Raw genomic sequence first — 13,028 nt, 5'->3', positions numbered from 1 at the left:
CATGAGTCCATAGCAATGCACAGCTTAGATTTCAACCCCAACAGAAAACCAGTAAAACAGAAGAGAAGAAACTTTGCTCCGGAGAGGCAAAGAGCCATTGACGAAGAAGTAGAAAAGCTACTCAAAGCAGGAATCATCAAAGAAATCAAATATCCGGAGTGGCTAGCTAATGTGGTCATGGTTAAGAAGTCCAACGGCAAATGGAGAATGTGTGTGGACTACACTGACCTGAATGACGCATGCCCGAAGGACCCGTATCCTCTTCCAAACATTAATCAACTGATAGATGCCACCTCCGGACACATTATGCTCAGCTTCATGGACGCCTTCTCCGGATATAACCAGATAAAGATGAACCCAAAGGACATCCCCAAGACAGCATTCATAACTCACAGAGCAATCTACGGTTATGTGATGCTACCCTTTGGGCTTACCAGCGCAGGATCCACTTACCAAAGAGCAATGAACAAGATATTCAAGTCCCAGATTGGGAGGAATTTGGAGTGCTATGTCGATGACATGATTTCTAAATTAACAACTATACCAGGGCATGTGGAAGATCTGAAGGAATGTTTTGAAAACCTAAGGAAGAACCAGCTCAAGCTAAATCCGGAGAAATGCACCTTCGGAGTAGGAGCAGGCAAGTTCCTAGGATTCATGATTAGCAACAGAGGCATAGAAGCCAATCCGGAGAAAATAAAAGCAATCCAGGAGATGAAAGCTCCCAGGACCCAAAAAGATGTGCAGAAGCTAGCAGGGTCCCTAGCAGCACTCAGGAGATTTGTTTCAAAGCTAGCAGAGAGGTGCCTATCATTCTTTGATTTACTCAAAGGAGCAACAAACAAGAAAGAGGTGAACTGGAGTCCGGAGTGCCAAAAGGCATTCGAGGAAATCAAGTCCTACCTCTCTCAGCCACCAGTCCTAACTAAAGCTCAGCCGGGAGAGCCTCTCTACTTATACTTGTCAGCAGGAGCACAAGCCGTAGGAGCTGCCCTAATCAGGGAAGAGAATGGAACACAGCAACCAGTCTACTATATAAGCCAAGTTTGAAAGACGCAGAAAAAAGATACCCAAGATTGGAGAAGTTTGCCTTTGCCTTGGTTACAACCTCAAGGAAACTCAGGAACTACTTCCAAGGGAGGGAAATCAGAGTAGTGACAAATCAACCACTAAGGAAAATAATTTAGAAGCCAAATGTCTCGGGAAGAATTGTCAATTGGGCTGTGGAGTTGAGCCAGTTCAACCTAAGCTTCATTCCCAGGACTGCAATCAAAGCTCAAGCTCTTGCAAATTTCATAATCGAATGCAACTTCCCAGAAGAAGATCCAGAACCAATGGACATGGACCAGGACCCAAAAAATGATACAAGTCCGGGAGCCTGGACCTTAAAGGTAGATGGTTCTTCAACAAGCGAGAGGTCAGGAGCCGGACTCATACTCAAGAGTCCAGAAGGATTCAAGATTCAGACAACTATATCTTTCAGCTTCCCAGCAATAAACAATCAAGCAGAATATGAGGCATTAATCGCAGGACTAAAGCTCTCCCGGACTCTAAGGGTCCTGGACTTAAAAATATACAGCGACTCCCAGATAGTGGTCAAGCAAACAAATGGAGAATACATAGCAAAGGACCCTACTCTAGAGAAGTACCAAGCACTAGTTCAGAGCTACTTAGCTTCAATTCCAAGCCACCAAGTCCTTCAGATATGCCGAGAAGAAAATGAAGAAGCGGATATCCTATCCAAATTAGTCCGGAATTCATCAGATCTGGACTGCTCAGTCTACTTCGAAGAACTCCACAAACCATCCATCGAATCCGGAGAGGTCTTTGAGATAGAAAGCACCCAAAATTGGATCTCCCTTCATAAACTACTTGAACAAAAGGGAGCTCCCAGAAGACAAAGGAAAATCTCAAAGATTGAAAGTAAAATCAGCCAAGTTCTTCCTCGAAGAAGGAATACTCTACCACAGGACCTTCTCATCTCCTATCCTGAAATGCATTGGCCCAGAAGAAGCAAAGTACTGTTTGGCAGAAGTGCATGAAGGGGTATGCGGATACCACATATCTGCAAAGGCCTTAGCTCATAAGATTATAAGACAAGGCTACTACTGGCCAACCATTCATCAGGATGCAATAGAATTCGTCAAGAAGTGCAAGGAATGCCAGTTCTTCAGCAATGTGTCCCGGATAAGCCCAGTCCTACCATCCTCAGTCCTGTCACCTATCCCCTTCGCTGTTTGGGGTATTGATATTATGGGACCCTTCCCTCGAGCAAAAGGAGATCTCAGGTACCTACTACTCTCTATTGACTACATGACAAAATGGGTTGAAGCAAAAGCAATGAGGACAATCAATCAGCAAGACTGCATAAAGTTTATGGATACTGCGAGTCCTAGTATCAGACAATGGGCCCCAATTCATTGGGTCAGAGTTCGAGTCCTACCTCCAAGAGCGCGGGATCAAGCACAAAAAATCATCAGTGGCATATCCCCAAGGAAATGGCCAAGTAGAAGTAACCAACAGAATCCTGCTCCGAGGTATCGATAAAAGACTCAAAGAAAGCAAAAGCAAGTGGCCAGAAGAACTACCAAGCGTACTTTGGTCCTACAGGCCCAAGGACAAGCATCGGAGAAACCCCATTCAAACTATCTTATGGAATAGAAGCAATGCTTCCTATTGAAGTGGGCTCTCCTTCTCACAGAGCAATAAACTTTGAAGAAGAAGCAAATGAAGAAGGACTCAGAACAAACATGGACCTAATTGATGAGGTCCGGGACCAAGCTGTGGAAATGATAGAAAAATACAAGGAGAAAACAAGAGAGCACTTCAGCAAGAAGTCAAGAGTCAAAAACTTCCAAGTTGGAGACTTAGTTCTTCGAGACACTGAAGCATCAGATCCCATAAACACTGGAAAGCTAATGCCCAAATGGGAAGGACCATACAAGATCAAAGAAGTCCTCAGGCCAGGAACCTACAAGCTCCTGAACATGGATGGCTCAGAAGTCCCAAACACTTGGCATGGGCTAAGGCTAAGGAAATTTTACCAGTAGGAAAGCAAACAAAGCAACCAAAAAAAACTTGTAGCCAATATGGCAAGCAACCAATCTGTTTCTCCTTCTATCTTGTATGAATCATTAATGAAGAGCTTTTTTCCTTTAAATACTTTTCAAAAGCAACCACTAGTCCGGACAAGCTATTAGTCAGGACTAGAGCAACAATTTTTACTTAGAATTAATTTTCTAACTAAAAGCAACCACTAGTCCGGACAAGCTATTAGTCAGGACTAGAGCAACCAAAATTTTACTTAGAATTAATTTTCAAACTAAAAAGCCACCACTAGTCCGGACAAGCTATTAGTCAGGACTAGAGCAACCATTTTTAGTTAGAATTAATTTTCTAACTAAAAGCAACCACTAGTCCGGACAAGCTATTAGTCAGGACTAGAGCAACCAAAATTTTACTTAGAATTAATTTTCAAACTAAAAAGCCACCACTAGTCCGGACAAGCTATTAGTCAGGACTAGAGCAACCACTTTTACTTAGAAGTAATTTTCTAACTAAAAAGCAACCATTGGTCCGGACAAGCTATTAGCCAGGACTAGAGCAATAAATTTTACTTGGAAAAATATTCTAAGGCAAAAACAAACTACAGAAACAGAGTAAAATAACAGCAAGGAAAGCAATCATTAGAGATTCACCGGACTCAAACGAGCCCGGAGCAAAGTACCAATATTACAAGAATCAAATATATCAAAATTCTTTGACAAATAGCAAGTACATAAAAAATAAAGTCAACAATCCGGAGCACTGGAAGGAAGGAAACTGGGACAGGGGCCGTCGAATGGCTCCGGTTCCCCTAATCCGAGCTCAATATCTTCCTTGGCCTTAATAAACTCATAGACGAAGCTATCCCAATCGGCCTCCCGATTAGTCTTGATATGCCTTTCAGCAACTAGCCAGCAGCGAGCTATCTCTGGAGCACCAGCATTGGCAAGGGCTCTATCGTACTCCTCAGACCTTTTAAACTCAGCAATAACTTCAGACTCCGGACGCACAGCGGATATCTGTCTCCGGAGCTCATCTAACTCTGATTTCAAGTCAGAAGCCTCCTTTTCAGCATTTTCTGCCCGGATGGTTACTTCATTCAGGTGCTTGTTCAGTCCGGACAGAGAATTGTCCTTCACAATTATCTGATCCCGAAGCTGGATAATCTCAGCATCCTTATCGGCAACAGCAGTCCGGAAGCCTTTGAGCTCATTATATGCAAGAGAGGCTGAACCGACCATATACCCACAAAGCTGCAAAAAACAGAGAAATTTAAAAAATATTCTAAGGCAAATCAAAGCAACAAGAAATAACAGAAACTAGAAGTACCTGACCCCAGAGCCGGGAACACTCCTTCATAGTCGCATCGAATCTGGACTCATTCATCATCCTCCACTCAGTTTGAGTAGGAATCCCAGCCATGAAGCGAGCTACTTTTTCCTCCAGCCCTGGACCACTTTCATCCGGACTCTCTTCTCCAATATTCTTTCCCTTGCCAGCCCCGGACCCAGAGCCAGCTTCAAAATTTTCAGCCCGGGGAGGTTTTGACCCAAGAGTCCGGAGCCTCTTCCTCCTCCTCCCAGAATCTCCACCCGGAGCCTCGCCTATAGGACCGAGGTCCTCCAGATTAGCAAAATCATCTTCAATTTCCACTTCGGCATCCAGCTCCGGACCAGGAGGATTCACAAAAACTTCAGGCTCCGGATTGGGAACCGCATTGCTCTGAGATCCCTCCTCCGCCGAGGCGTAAGATCCAGACCCAGCAGCAGCATTCTTCTTTGGCAACTTGAAAGCCTTGCCCAGACCTTTCAAAGCGTCACTGTATGCGGAGGACGACATGTCCGGATTGTAGTGTGGCAAACCTGCAAGAAACAAAGAAAAAACACAAGTCAAAACCAACAAACAACCAAAGCGAACGGAAGCAGATAAGAAATATATGAAAGGTCCGGACAAGAAGCAAAACTACTTACAGCCTAATCTATGCATAGTCCTATGATTCATAAAAGTGTCTCGGGTCATTTGGAAACCCAGAGACTCACAAAATGCAAACATTAACCGGATAGCTTCACCGCGGAGCACATCGCTACGAAAACGAGTCCGGACCCCTTCTGAAGCAATGTGGGGTAAGTAGTGCAAGTCTAAACCCCGGAGCATGATCAACTCCCCATTCCAATACTTCAACGAAGATTGCTGGATGACAGGCCTATAGGAACCACCATAGCCGCACTCCGGAGCCCGGAACCGAAGTTCATATAAGGGGAACTGACTAGACCGGACCAGATGAAAAATGTGATGCCATAGCTTGAATGTGGGCTGAACCTTGAACTGATTGCAAGTAGCAATAAACCAGGTCATCCACTTTATACCATTAGGCGTAATCTGCATCGGAGAGAGCTTGTACACATATTTGCACAGATGCTTCAAAAACAGATGCCAATGTGGATTCCACCCGGACCGGAGATGCTCCAGCCACACCGGAATAAACCCATCAGCCGGTCTATGATGAACCCTCTCGTCCGGAGTCGGCCACCTCCACTCATAGTGCAGCGTACTCATCCTTGAGCTCATAGTGCTCCTTAGACACTATGCTATCAGCAAATTTCCTATCAAACGCCTCCCTATCGTAAGGCCCCGGATCAGCGTTTTGCTGCCTAGCGTATCCGGACCTAATGCTCCTAAAATAAAAGTTGTTTTCTATCTCCTCGCTCTTACTAATAAAATAACCCAAATTCTCCACCCACAAACCCTCCGGACTGCAGGGTACCTTTCTTGAAGATATTTTAGCAACTATAAGCTTCGTTATTGCCTCAGAGTCCGAAGTGGAAGCCCTCTTCCCCATCTCAACTCATTCAGAATCAGCAGAAGAATCAGAATCTGAACTAGATGGCCCCGGATAACAAGTTATGAAGGCCTTGGCAAGAGCTTTAGTCCGGACCATAAACCTAAAACAAATGACAAAGGTTAGTCTAAAACCCTACAGTTTATTTATCTTCAAAGCTAAATGGTCCGGACTACCCTATTATCAATTTTATTACAAGTCAAAAATAGACAGTCCGGAGACCCAATACAAAATAAAACAAAAGCCAAAACTAAACAAGCGCTCCGGACTGCAGAAACCCCGAAGCAAAACAACCAAACCTAGCCTACTAATCCGAACTAAAATGACACAGTAAAACAAAAACACCAACCAATTACAAACTACAAATCCTAGCCTATTAGTCCGGACTAGGTATCCAAGTCCGGACCCCAACAGAAAGCCCTAATTCCAGAATCACTATCAAAATAGAATCAAAACACCAAAATATGCCAAAAAACTATATACATACAGATATACACAACAATCAAAACAAAAACCAAACACAACAGCATACAAACACTGTAGCAAAAACACAAAACCCAATCGAACAACAAACTAAAAGAAAGAAAAGAAGAGAAAGAAACTTACAAATGTAGAGATTACGGAGAGATTGGAGAAGACCGGGCAACGGCAGCACACCAGCAAAAAAAAAATCCCGACGGAAAAGCTTCAAAGAAATTGAGAAGAAAAGGAAAGCAAGATCAAGAGAAAAGAAGATAAAAAACAAGAAAGAGGAGAGGGACTGCCTTTTATAGGCGTGGTAAAAAAACCTAATCGCCACGCCACGTGGCACAATCCTAGCCGCCCATCATGAGCGGTCATGATTGGAAAGTCATTATTACAGCACGTCTTTTGAAAAAAGACAACTGTAACAATTCAAATTATTGGGGGAAAATACTAAAAACCTTTCAACTTCCAAATCCGGACTCCACCACTCAATTCAATCCGGACCAAGGGCAGAAAAGCTCAACTCCTAACAAGGATAACCAATTTAGTCCTGATTCGTCGAACTCAGCGCAATCCGGACTGAGGGCAAGAAAAGCTCAACTCCTGACAAGGACAACCAATTTAGTCCTGCTTCGCCGAACTCAGCGCAATCCGGACGGGGGGCAAGAAAAGCTCAACTCCTGACAAGGACAACCACCATAGTCCTGATTCGCCGAACTCGGCGCAATCCGGACTGGGGGCAAGAAAAGCTCAACTCCTGACAAGGACAACCACCTTAGTCCTGATTCGCCGAACTCAGCGCAATCTGGACTGGGGGCAAGAAAAGCTCAACTCCTGACAAGAACAACCAATTTAGTCCTGATTCGCCGAACTCAGCGCAATCCGGACTGGGGGCAAGAAAAGCTCAACTCCTGACAAGGACAACAAATTTAGTCCTGATTCGCCGAACTCAGCGCAATCCGGACTGGGGGCAAGAAAAGCTCAATTCCTGACAAGGACAACCTACATAGTCCTGATTCGCCGAACTCAGCGCAATCCGGACTGGGGGGCAAGAAAATCTCAACTCCTGACAACGACAACCACCTTAGTCCTGATTCGCCGAACTCAGCGCAATCCGGACTGGGGGTAAGAAAAGCTCAACTCCTGACAAGAAAAAACACCAAAGTCCTGATTCGCCGAACTCAGCGCAATCCGGACTGGGGGGCAAGAAAAGCTCAACTCCTGACAAGGACAAACACCATAATCCTGATTCGCCGAACTCAGCGCAATTCGGACTGGGGGGCAAGAAAAGCTCAACTCCCGAAAAGGACAACCACCTTAGTCCTGATTCTCCGAACTCAGCGCAATCCGGACTGGGGGCAAGAAAAGCTCAAATTCTTTTAACACAACAAACAAAAACTCACATTCTACAAACGCAAATTCACTCCCCCATCTAGAAAATCTGCATAAGTGAGTGGGGGGCACATGATAGTACATACATCTCCTGGTAGGACTACTCCTAAACTCCTGACTCCATACAGCTCCTGGGAGGGCTACTCCTAGGCCTTCAACTCCATACAGCTCCTGGTAGGACTACTCCTAAGCTCCTGACTCCATACAGCTCCTGGGAGGGCTACTCCTAGGCCTTCAACTCCATACAGCTCCTGGAAGGAGTACTCCTAAGATCCTAACTCCATGCAGCTCCTAGGAGGGCTACCCCTAGGCCCCTGACTCCGCGCAGCTCCTGGAAGGAGTAGTACCGCACACTACCACTCCTAACTAGCTCAGTCCCGTAAGCCTAGCCTTGGCAAATCCCAGCACATGAAACGTTGACCCAAGAACGTGATGGGGACAACTGTCACACATCAATCATGGGAATAATCAGGGCACGTGTCAGTGGATCCTCAGAACATTCCTCGGCCATTCCCGCACTAACACGTGTAAAGCATCCACTCCAGCCAGGTGTCCTCCGCTCCCGGAACCAATGGCTATGATCTAAAGGTACCAACCCCAAAACCCTACCTTTGGCCTATAAATAACCCAAGAAGGTGAGGTTTTGGGGTTAATCATTCTTTCACACTCATATACACACACATCCACCCTGCATTCATATTCATCTTCATCTTCCCAAAAAGTTAGTTCTTACTCTCACGCCGGAGGCGCCGCGGGACTCCAACCCCCCTTCCGGTGTTGTTTTGTAGGAACCCAACCACAGCTACACCTCTACAGCGGCGAAGGATCAGGACGGCGTCGAAGGAGCAGCCCCGCCACCAGGAGTTATCAACCTAGGTTGTAAAAGTAATGGTTTACATCCAGAATTAGCAATGGTTTTAATCACTCGTACCGCAATTTCATGTGTTCCTTCTATGCTCTTTACAAATTAACATATTTATCTATCTATATTATTATATTAAAAATAAAATATTAAAAATTTATTTGTTGATCCTTATTCACTCAATCCAGAACCGTCAGATCAAACTGATGTGAATCGTTAAATATAATCTTAAAAGTTATTATATAAGAAATATAAGTTTCAATCGTATCAATAATATATTAAAATTATAATTTATAATATATAATGATCAAAATTATCGTGGTGCACTGTAAAATTATTATACTATGGTACAAGGTTCGAATTCTAATAATAATATATTTAAATTATATTTTATAATATATAATTATAAAAATAATCGTACATCGCATAAATTATAAACCAGTTATTTTAATTATGATTTTACTAGTAGTCCGAACAGACTATAGATCGGTACAAAGATCAAGTCAGAAAACACTCACTGCAACTGGCTACCGGCTATCGGCTATAAACGGTCACCTCCGTAATATAAAAGCAACCAAACCTCTCCTCGCATCTTCCAAATCTCCCTCCTAAAGCCAAACATGAACTCTGCTCCCACCAAAAAAATGTGCCCTTCTTCCGAAAAACCCAGCGGCCGAGCATCAGCTAAACTCTCCGCCGCAATCCTCACCTCCGTAATCACCCTCTGGATTCTCTGCACCAAACACGCCACGAAAACATCGCGAAAACTTGTTACAAATTCATCACCAAAAAAATTGATGACTACCATCAGTCAAAAAGCAATTCAGTTTCGACAAAAAAAGAAAGTTAACGATGGCGAAACCGCAGCTAATAACAGCGAAGAGAGCGGTGGAGTTTGGCAAAGGACGATCCTAATGGGCGATAAGTGCCAGCCTTTGGATTTCTCGGGCGTGATATATTACGATAGTGATGGAAATAAATTAAGTGAGGTTCCGATGAGGTCTCCGAGAGCGAGTCCGTTACCGAGTTATGCTTATAATTCGGAAATTGATCGGAGTCGACTCGGTTGGTGACCTTAAAATCATGTTTTTATTACAGCTTTATGTGTTTTTATTGCCGTAAAGAAAGTAAGTTTGTTGAAGTTGTAAGTTGCTTTGTGTGTTCACTAAGCACACGTGTCAGGTATGGTTAAGGTGTCGGTTAATCAACCCCCAGAAAGTCAAGGTGTGGTGATTTTACTTTGTAATGATAATGAAATAATAAAATTTAATTCTATCATCAACTCATAAATTATCTGGATTTGTAAACTTCTAACAATGAAGATAAGAGTGATGTAGTGTAAGTTTGCTACACGATTTTCTTATTCAAATCATTTCATTTCATTTCATTATATCCTATATAACCTGATTTGATCGGTAGGGTTAATAGAGTAATTTCAAAAATATTAAAAAATATAACTAGATTTGCTCGACTGTTACAGCGGCCAATAAAAACGCATACAGTAAAAACTTCTTCAAAAATAATTCTAATCATTTCTCATTTATAAAATGGAAGTATTTAAAATATAAATTGTATGCTATTACTATCATTACCATAAAAAAAATACAAAAAAATATAAATTCAAAAAATGAAATTGAAAAATAATATATTAAAATGTAAATTATCAAATTTAAACTCTACAAAACAAACATAAAAAACAAACACATAAAAAAAGTAAAAACAAATTACAATTACCAACATTTTAAAATAAATGATAAATAAAAATAACACTTAAAGAATTAAAAAGATATAAGATACATAGTAAAAGAGATAACATAAAATTTTAAAACTAATAATACTTCATGTCAAAACGCTATAACAAAATCCCTATAAAAATGATTTCTATACACACATGTAATTAAAATAAGAAATAAAATAAAAAGTATTTATATAATTGATGACATTAAAAGAAATTAAAAATTTTAATAATATTATTAAAATAATAAAAACAGCAATTTCGGAAAGAAATTAAATATTATAAATAAATTTATAAAAATAGTTTAAATCATTCCACGCATGGATTTAAAGTTAGTGTAATATAATGGGTAAATAAAAATAGCATTCAAAATATTTTGAAATCTTACACGAGTTATACTAAACTGAAACCGTTTGTGATTAGTTTAAGTGTTTGAGAAATTATCAAAAATATTGTTATTTTTATGTTTGTTAACAATTTTACAATCTTTAAAAAAAAATTAAAAATACGATTTGTAACGTGTAAGCAAATTTTGAGGAGGTTGGTTTTAATTCCTGATGATATTTTGGTACAAGATATATTGTTTCTTCAGAGTTTAATCATCAGAATTTTCATCAGAACTTATCCTCAGAATTTATGCAAATAATACTTAATTTTTTGTCAAAAACAACTTAATCACCACACTAATTTTCATCATTCACATGGAGTGAGAGTGTGTGCATTTTATGCATCTTTTGACATTATTTTTACAGTGGCTTCTCGGTGTAAGTGAGTCACAGCTGCTATCAGAATTTATGCTATTATCAGAGTATTTATTCAGTAATCAGAGAATGTGAAAAGTCACCAAGAAAAATTTATTTGCTTTTCTAATGCATATTACTTAATACCAGCAATACACTTGGGTCTTCCCTTTCACATATTTACTCCTTTCACATATTTATTCTAGATCTCAAAGGAGTACCTGATTTTGATTTTCTTCTTTTCTTTTCTTCAGATAAGTGAGGCTTATCAAGCATGTAGTACATTCTTAAGATTTACTGACATCAGAATTTGACAGATAAGAAGCAAAAATCTAGTTTGTGACTTGGTAATAAGATACACAAAGTAAATTTGACTAAGCTCAAAATCAGAATTTGCTTGTGTAATTGATTTCCACATAAATAACTAATTCAAACATGGGATTTCTAGTATGTTAAAGACTACTAGGTCAGCATTTAGCATAGTAATCCTCATTGGATTGAGTAGTCACGGAATATTGAAAACACTATCAGAGTATATAGAATCACATTAGATAACAATCGGTATTTAATATATTACAGTTTAAGCACAGATTACATGGAGATAAGACAATCTGTAAACACTGATCATAAAGTCTGATGCATGAGAACAAAAACTAAGCATATTTTGATAAAGAACCTGAAACCATTCCAAGTTCATTTACCAGTCTTGTAAAAGTAGCTTCACATAGTGGTTTGGTGAAAATATCTGCTAGTTGTTGATCTGTTGGAACAAAATGCAATTCCACTGTACCTTCCATCATATGTTCCCTTATGAAATGGTACCTTATGCTGATGTGCTTTGTCATTGAGTGTTGAACTGGAATACCTGTCATAGCAATAACACTTTGATTATCACAGTAAATGGGTATTTTAGAAAATTCTAACCCATAGTCCAGTAGCTGATTCTTCATCCAAAGAATTTGTGCACAACAGCTTCCTGCATCAATATATTCTGCTTCTGCAGTTGATGTGGAAATTAATTTCTGTTTCTTGCTAAACCAAGAAACCAATCTGCCTCCAAGAAATTGGCAGCTTTCACTAGTGCTTTTCCTGTCTATTTTGCATCATGCAAAATCTGCATCTAAGTAACCTATTAGCTTAAAATCTGATTCTCTAGGATATCACAATCCTAGATCAGCTGTACCCTTGAGTTACTTGAAAATTCTTTTCACAACTATTAGATGAGGTTCTCTTGGTTCAGCCTGAAATCTTGCACAAAGACAGGTATACATGATATCAGGTCTACTTGCAGTTAAATAGAGTAAAGAGCCAATCATACCTCTGTAGTTAGTAATATCTACTGGTGCTCCAGTATCTTTATCTAACTTGGTTGCAGTGGCCATGGGAGTGGATGCAGTTGAACAGTCTTATATTCCAAATTTCTTGAGTAAATTTATGGTGTACTTGGACTGATTTATGAAAGTACCTTCTTCATTTTGCTTGACTTGAAGTCCCAGAAAATAGCTAAGTTCTCCCATCATACTCATTTGATATCTTGAATGTATTAGTTTTGCAAACCTTTCACAGAGTTTGGCATTTGTAGAACCAAAGATGATATCATCAACATATATCTGTACTAAAAGTAAGTCCTTTCCATGGTTGAGGTAGAACAGTGTTTTATCAATTGTGCCTCTGTTAAATCCACTTTCCAGAAGGAATTGAGCTAGAGTCTCATACCATGCTCTTGGAGCTTGCTTAAGACCATAAAGTGATTTATCAAGTCTGTAGACATGATTAGGAAATTTTGGATCTACAAATCCTGGAGGTTGTTCAACATATACCTCTTCTTCCAATTCTCCATTGAGAAAAACACTTTTCACATCTATTTGAAAGACTTTAAACTTTTTGTGAGTATCATAAGCCAAAAAGATTCTTATGGCTTCCAATCTAGCAACTGGAGCAAATGTTTCA

General features: G+C 40.5%; 1 protein-coding gene across 1 annotated transcript; it reads left to right on the top strand.

Moving 5' to 3' along the window:
• Positions 1 to 9,247: 9,247 nt before the first annotated feature.
• On the top strand, positions 9,248 to 9,676 carry LOC141714849 (uncharacterized). Its single transcript, XM_074518345.1, has one exon. It carries the CDS (start codon positions 9,248 to 9,250, stop codon positions 9,674 to 9,676), a length of 429 nt encoding a protein of 142 aa, XP_074374446.1.
• Positions 9,677 to 13,028: the final 3,352 nt, after the last annotated feature.

This window comes from Apium graveolens, chromosome 3 (genome assembly GCF_009905375.1).
Source record: "Apium graveolens cultivar Ventura chromosome 3, ASM990537v1, whole genome shotgun sequence".
NCBI lineage: Eukaryota > Viridiplantae > Streptophyta > Magnoliopsida > Apiales > Apiaceae > Apium > Apium graveolens.
Note: the sequence above shows the minus strand (reverse complement) of the source record. Positions and strands in the feature narration are given on the sequence as shown.

Excerpts from the sequence above, each read along its gene's own strand:
- LOC141714849 (XM_074518345.1), top strand. The coding sequence starts at position 9,248 with ATGTGCCCTTCTTCCGAAAAACCCAGCGGCCGAGCATCAGCTAAACTC.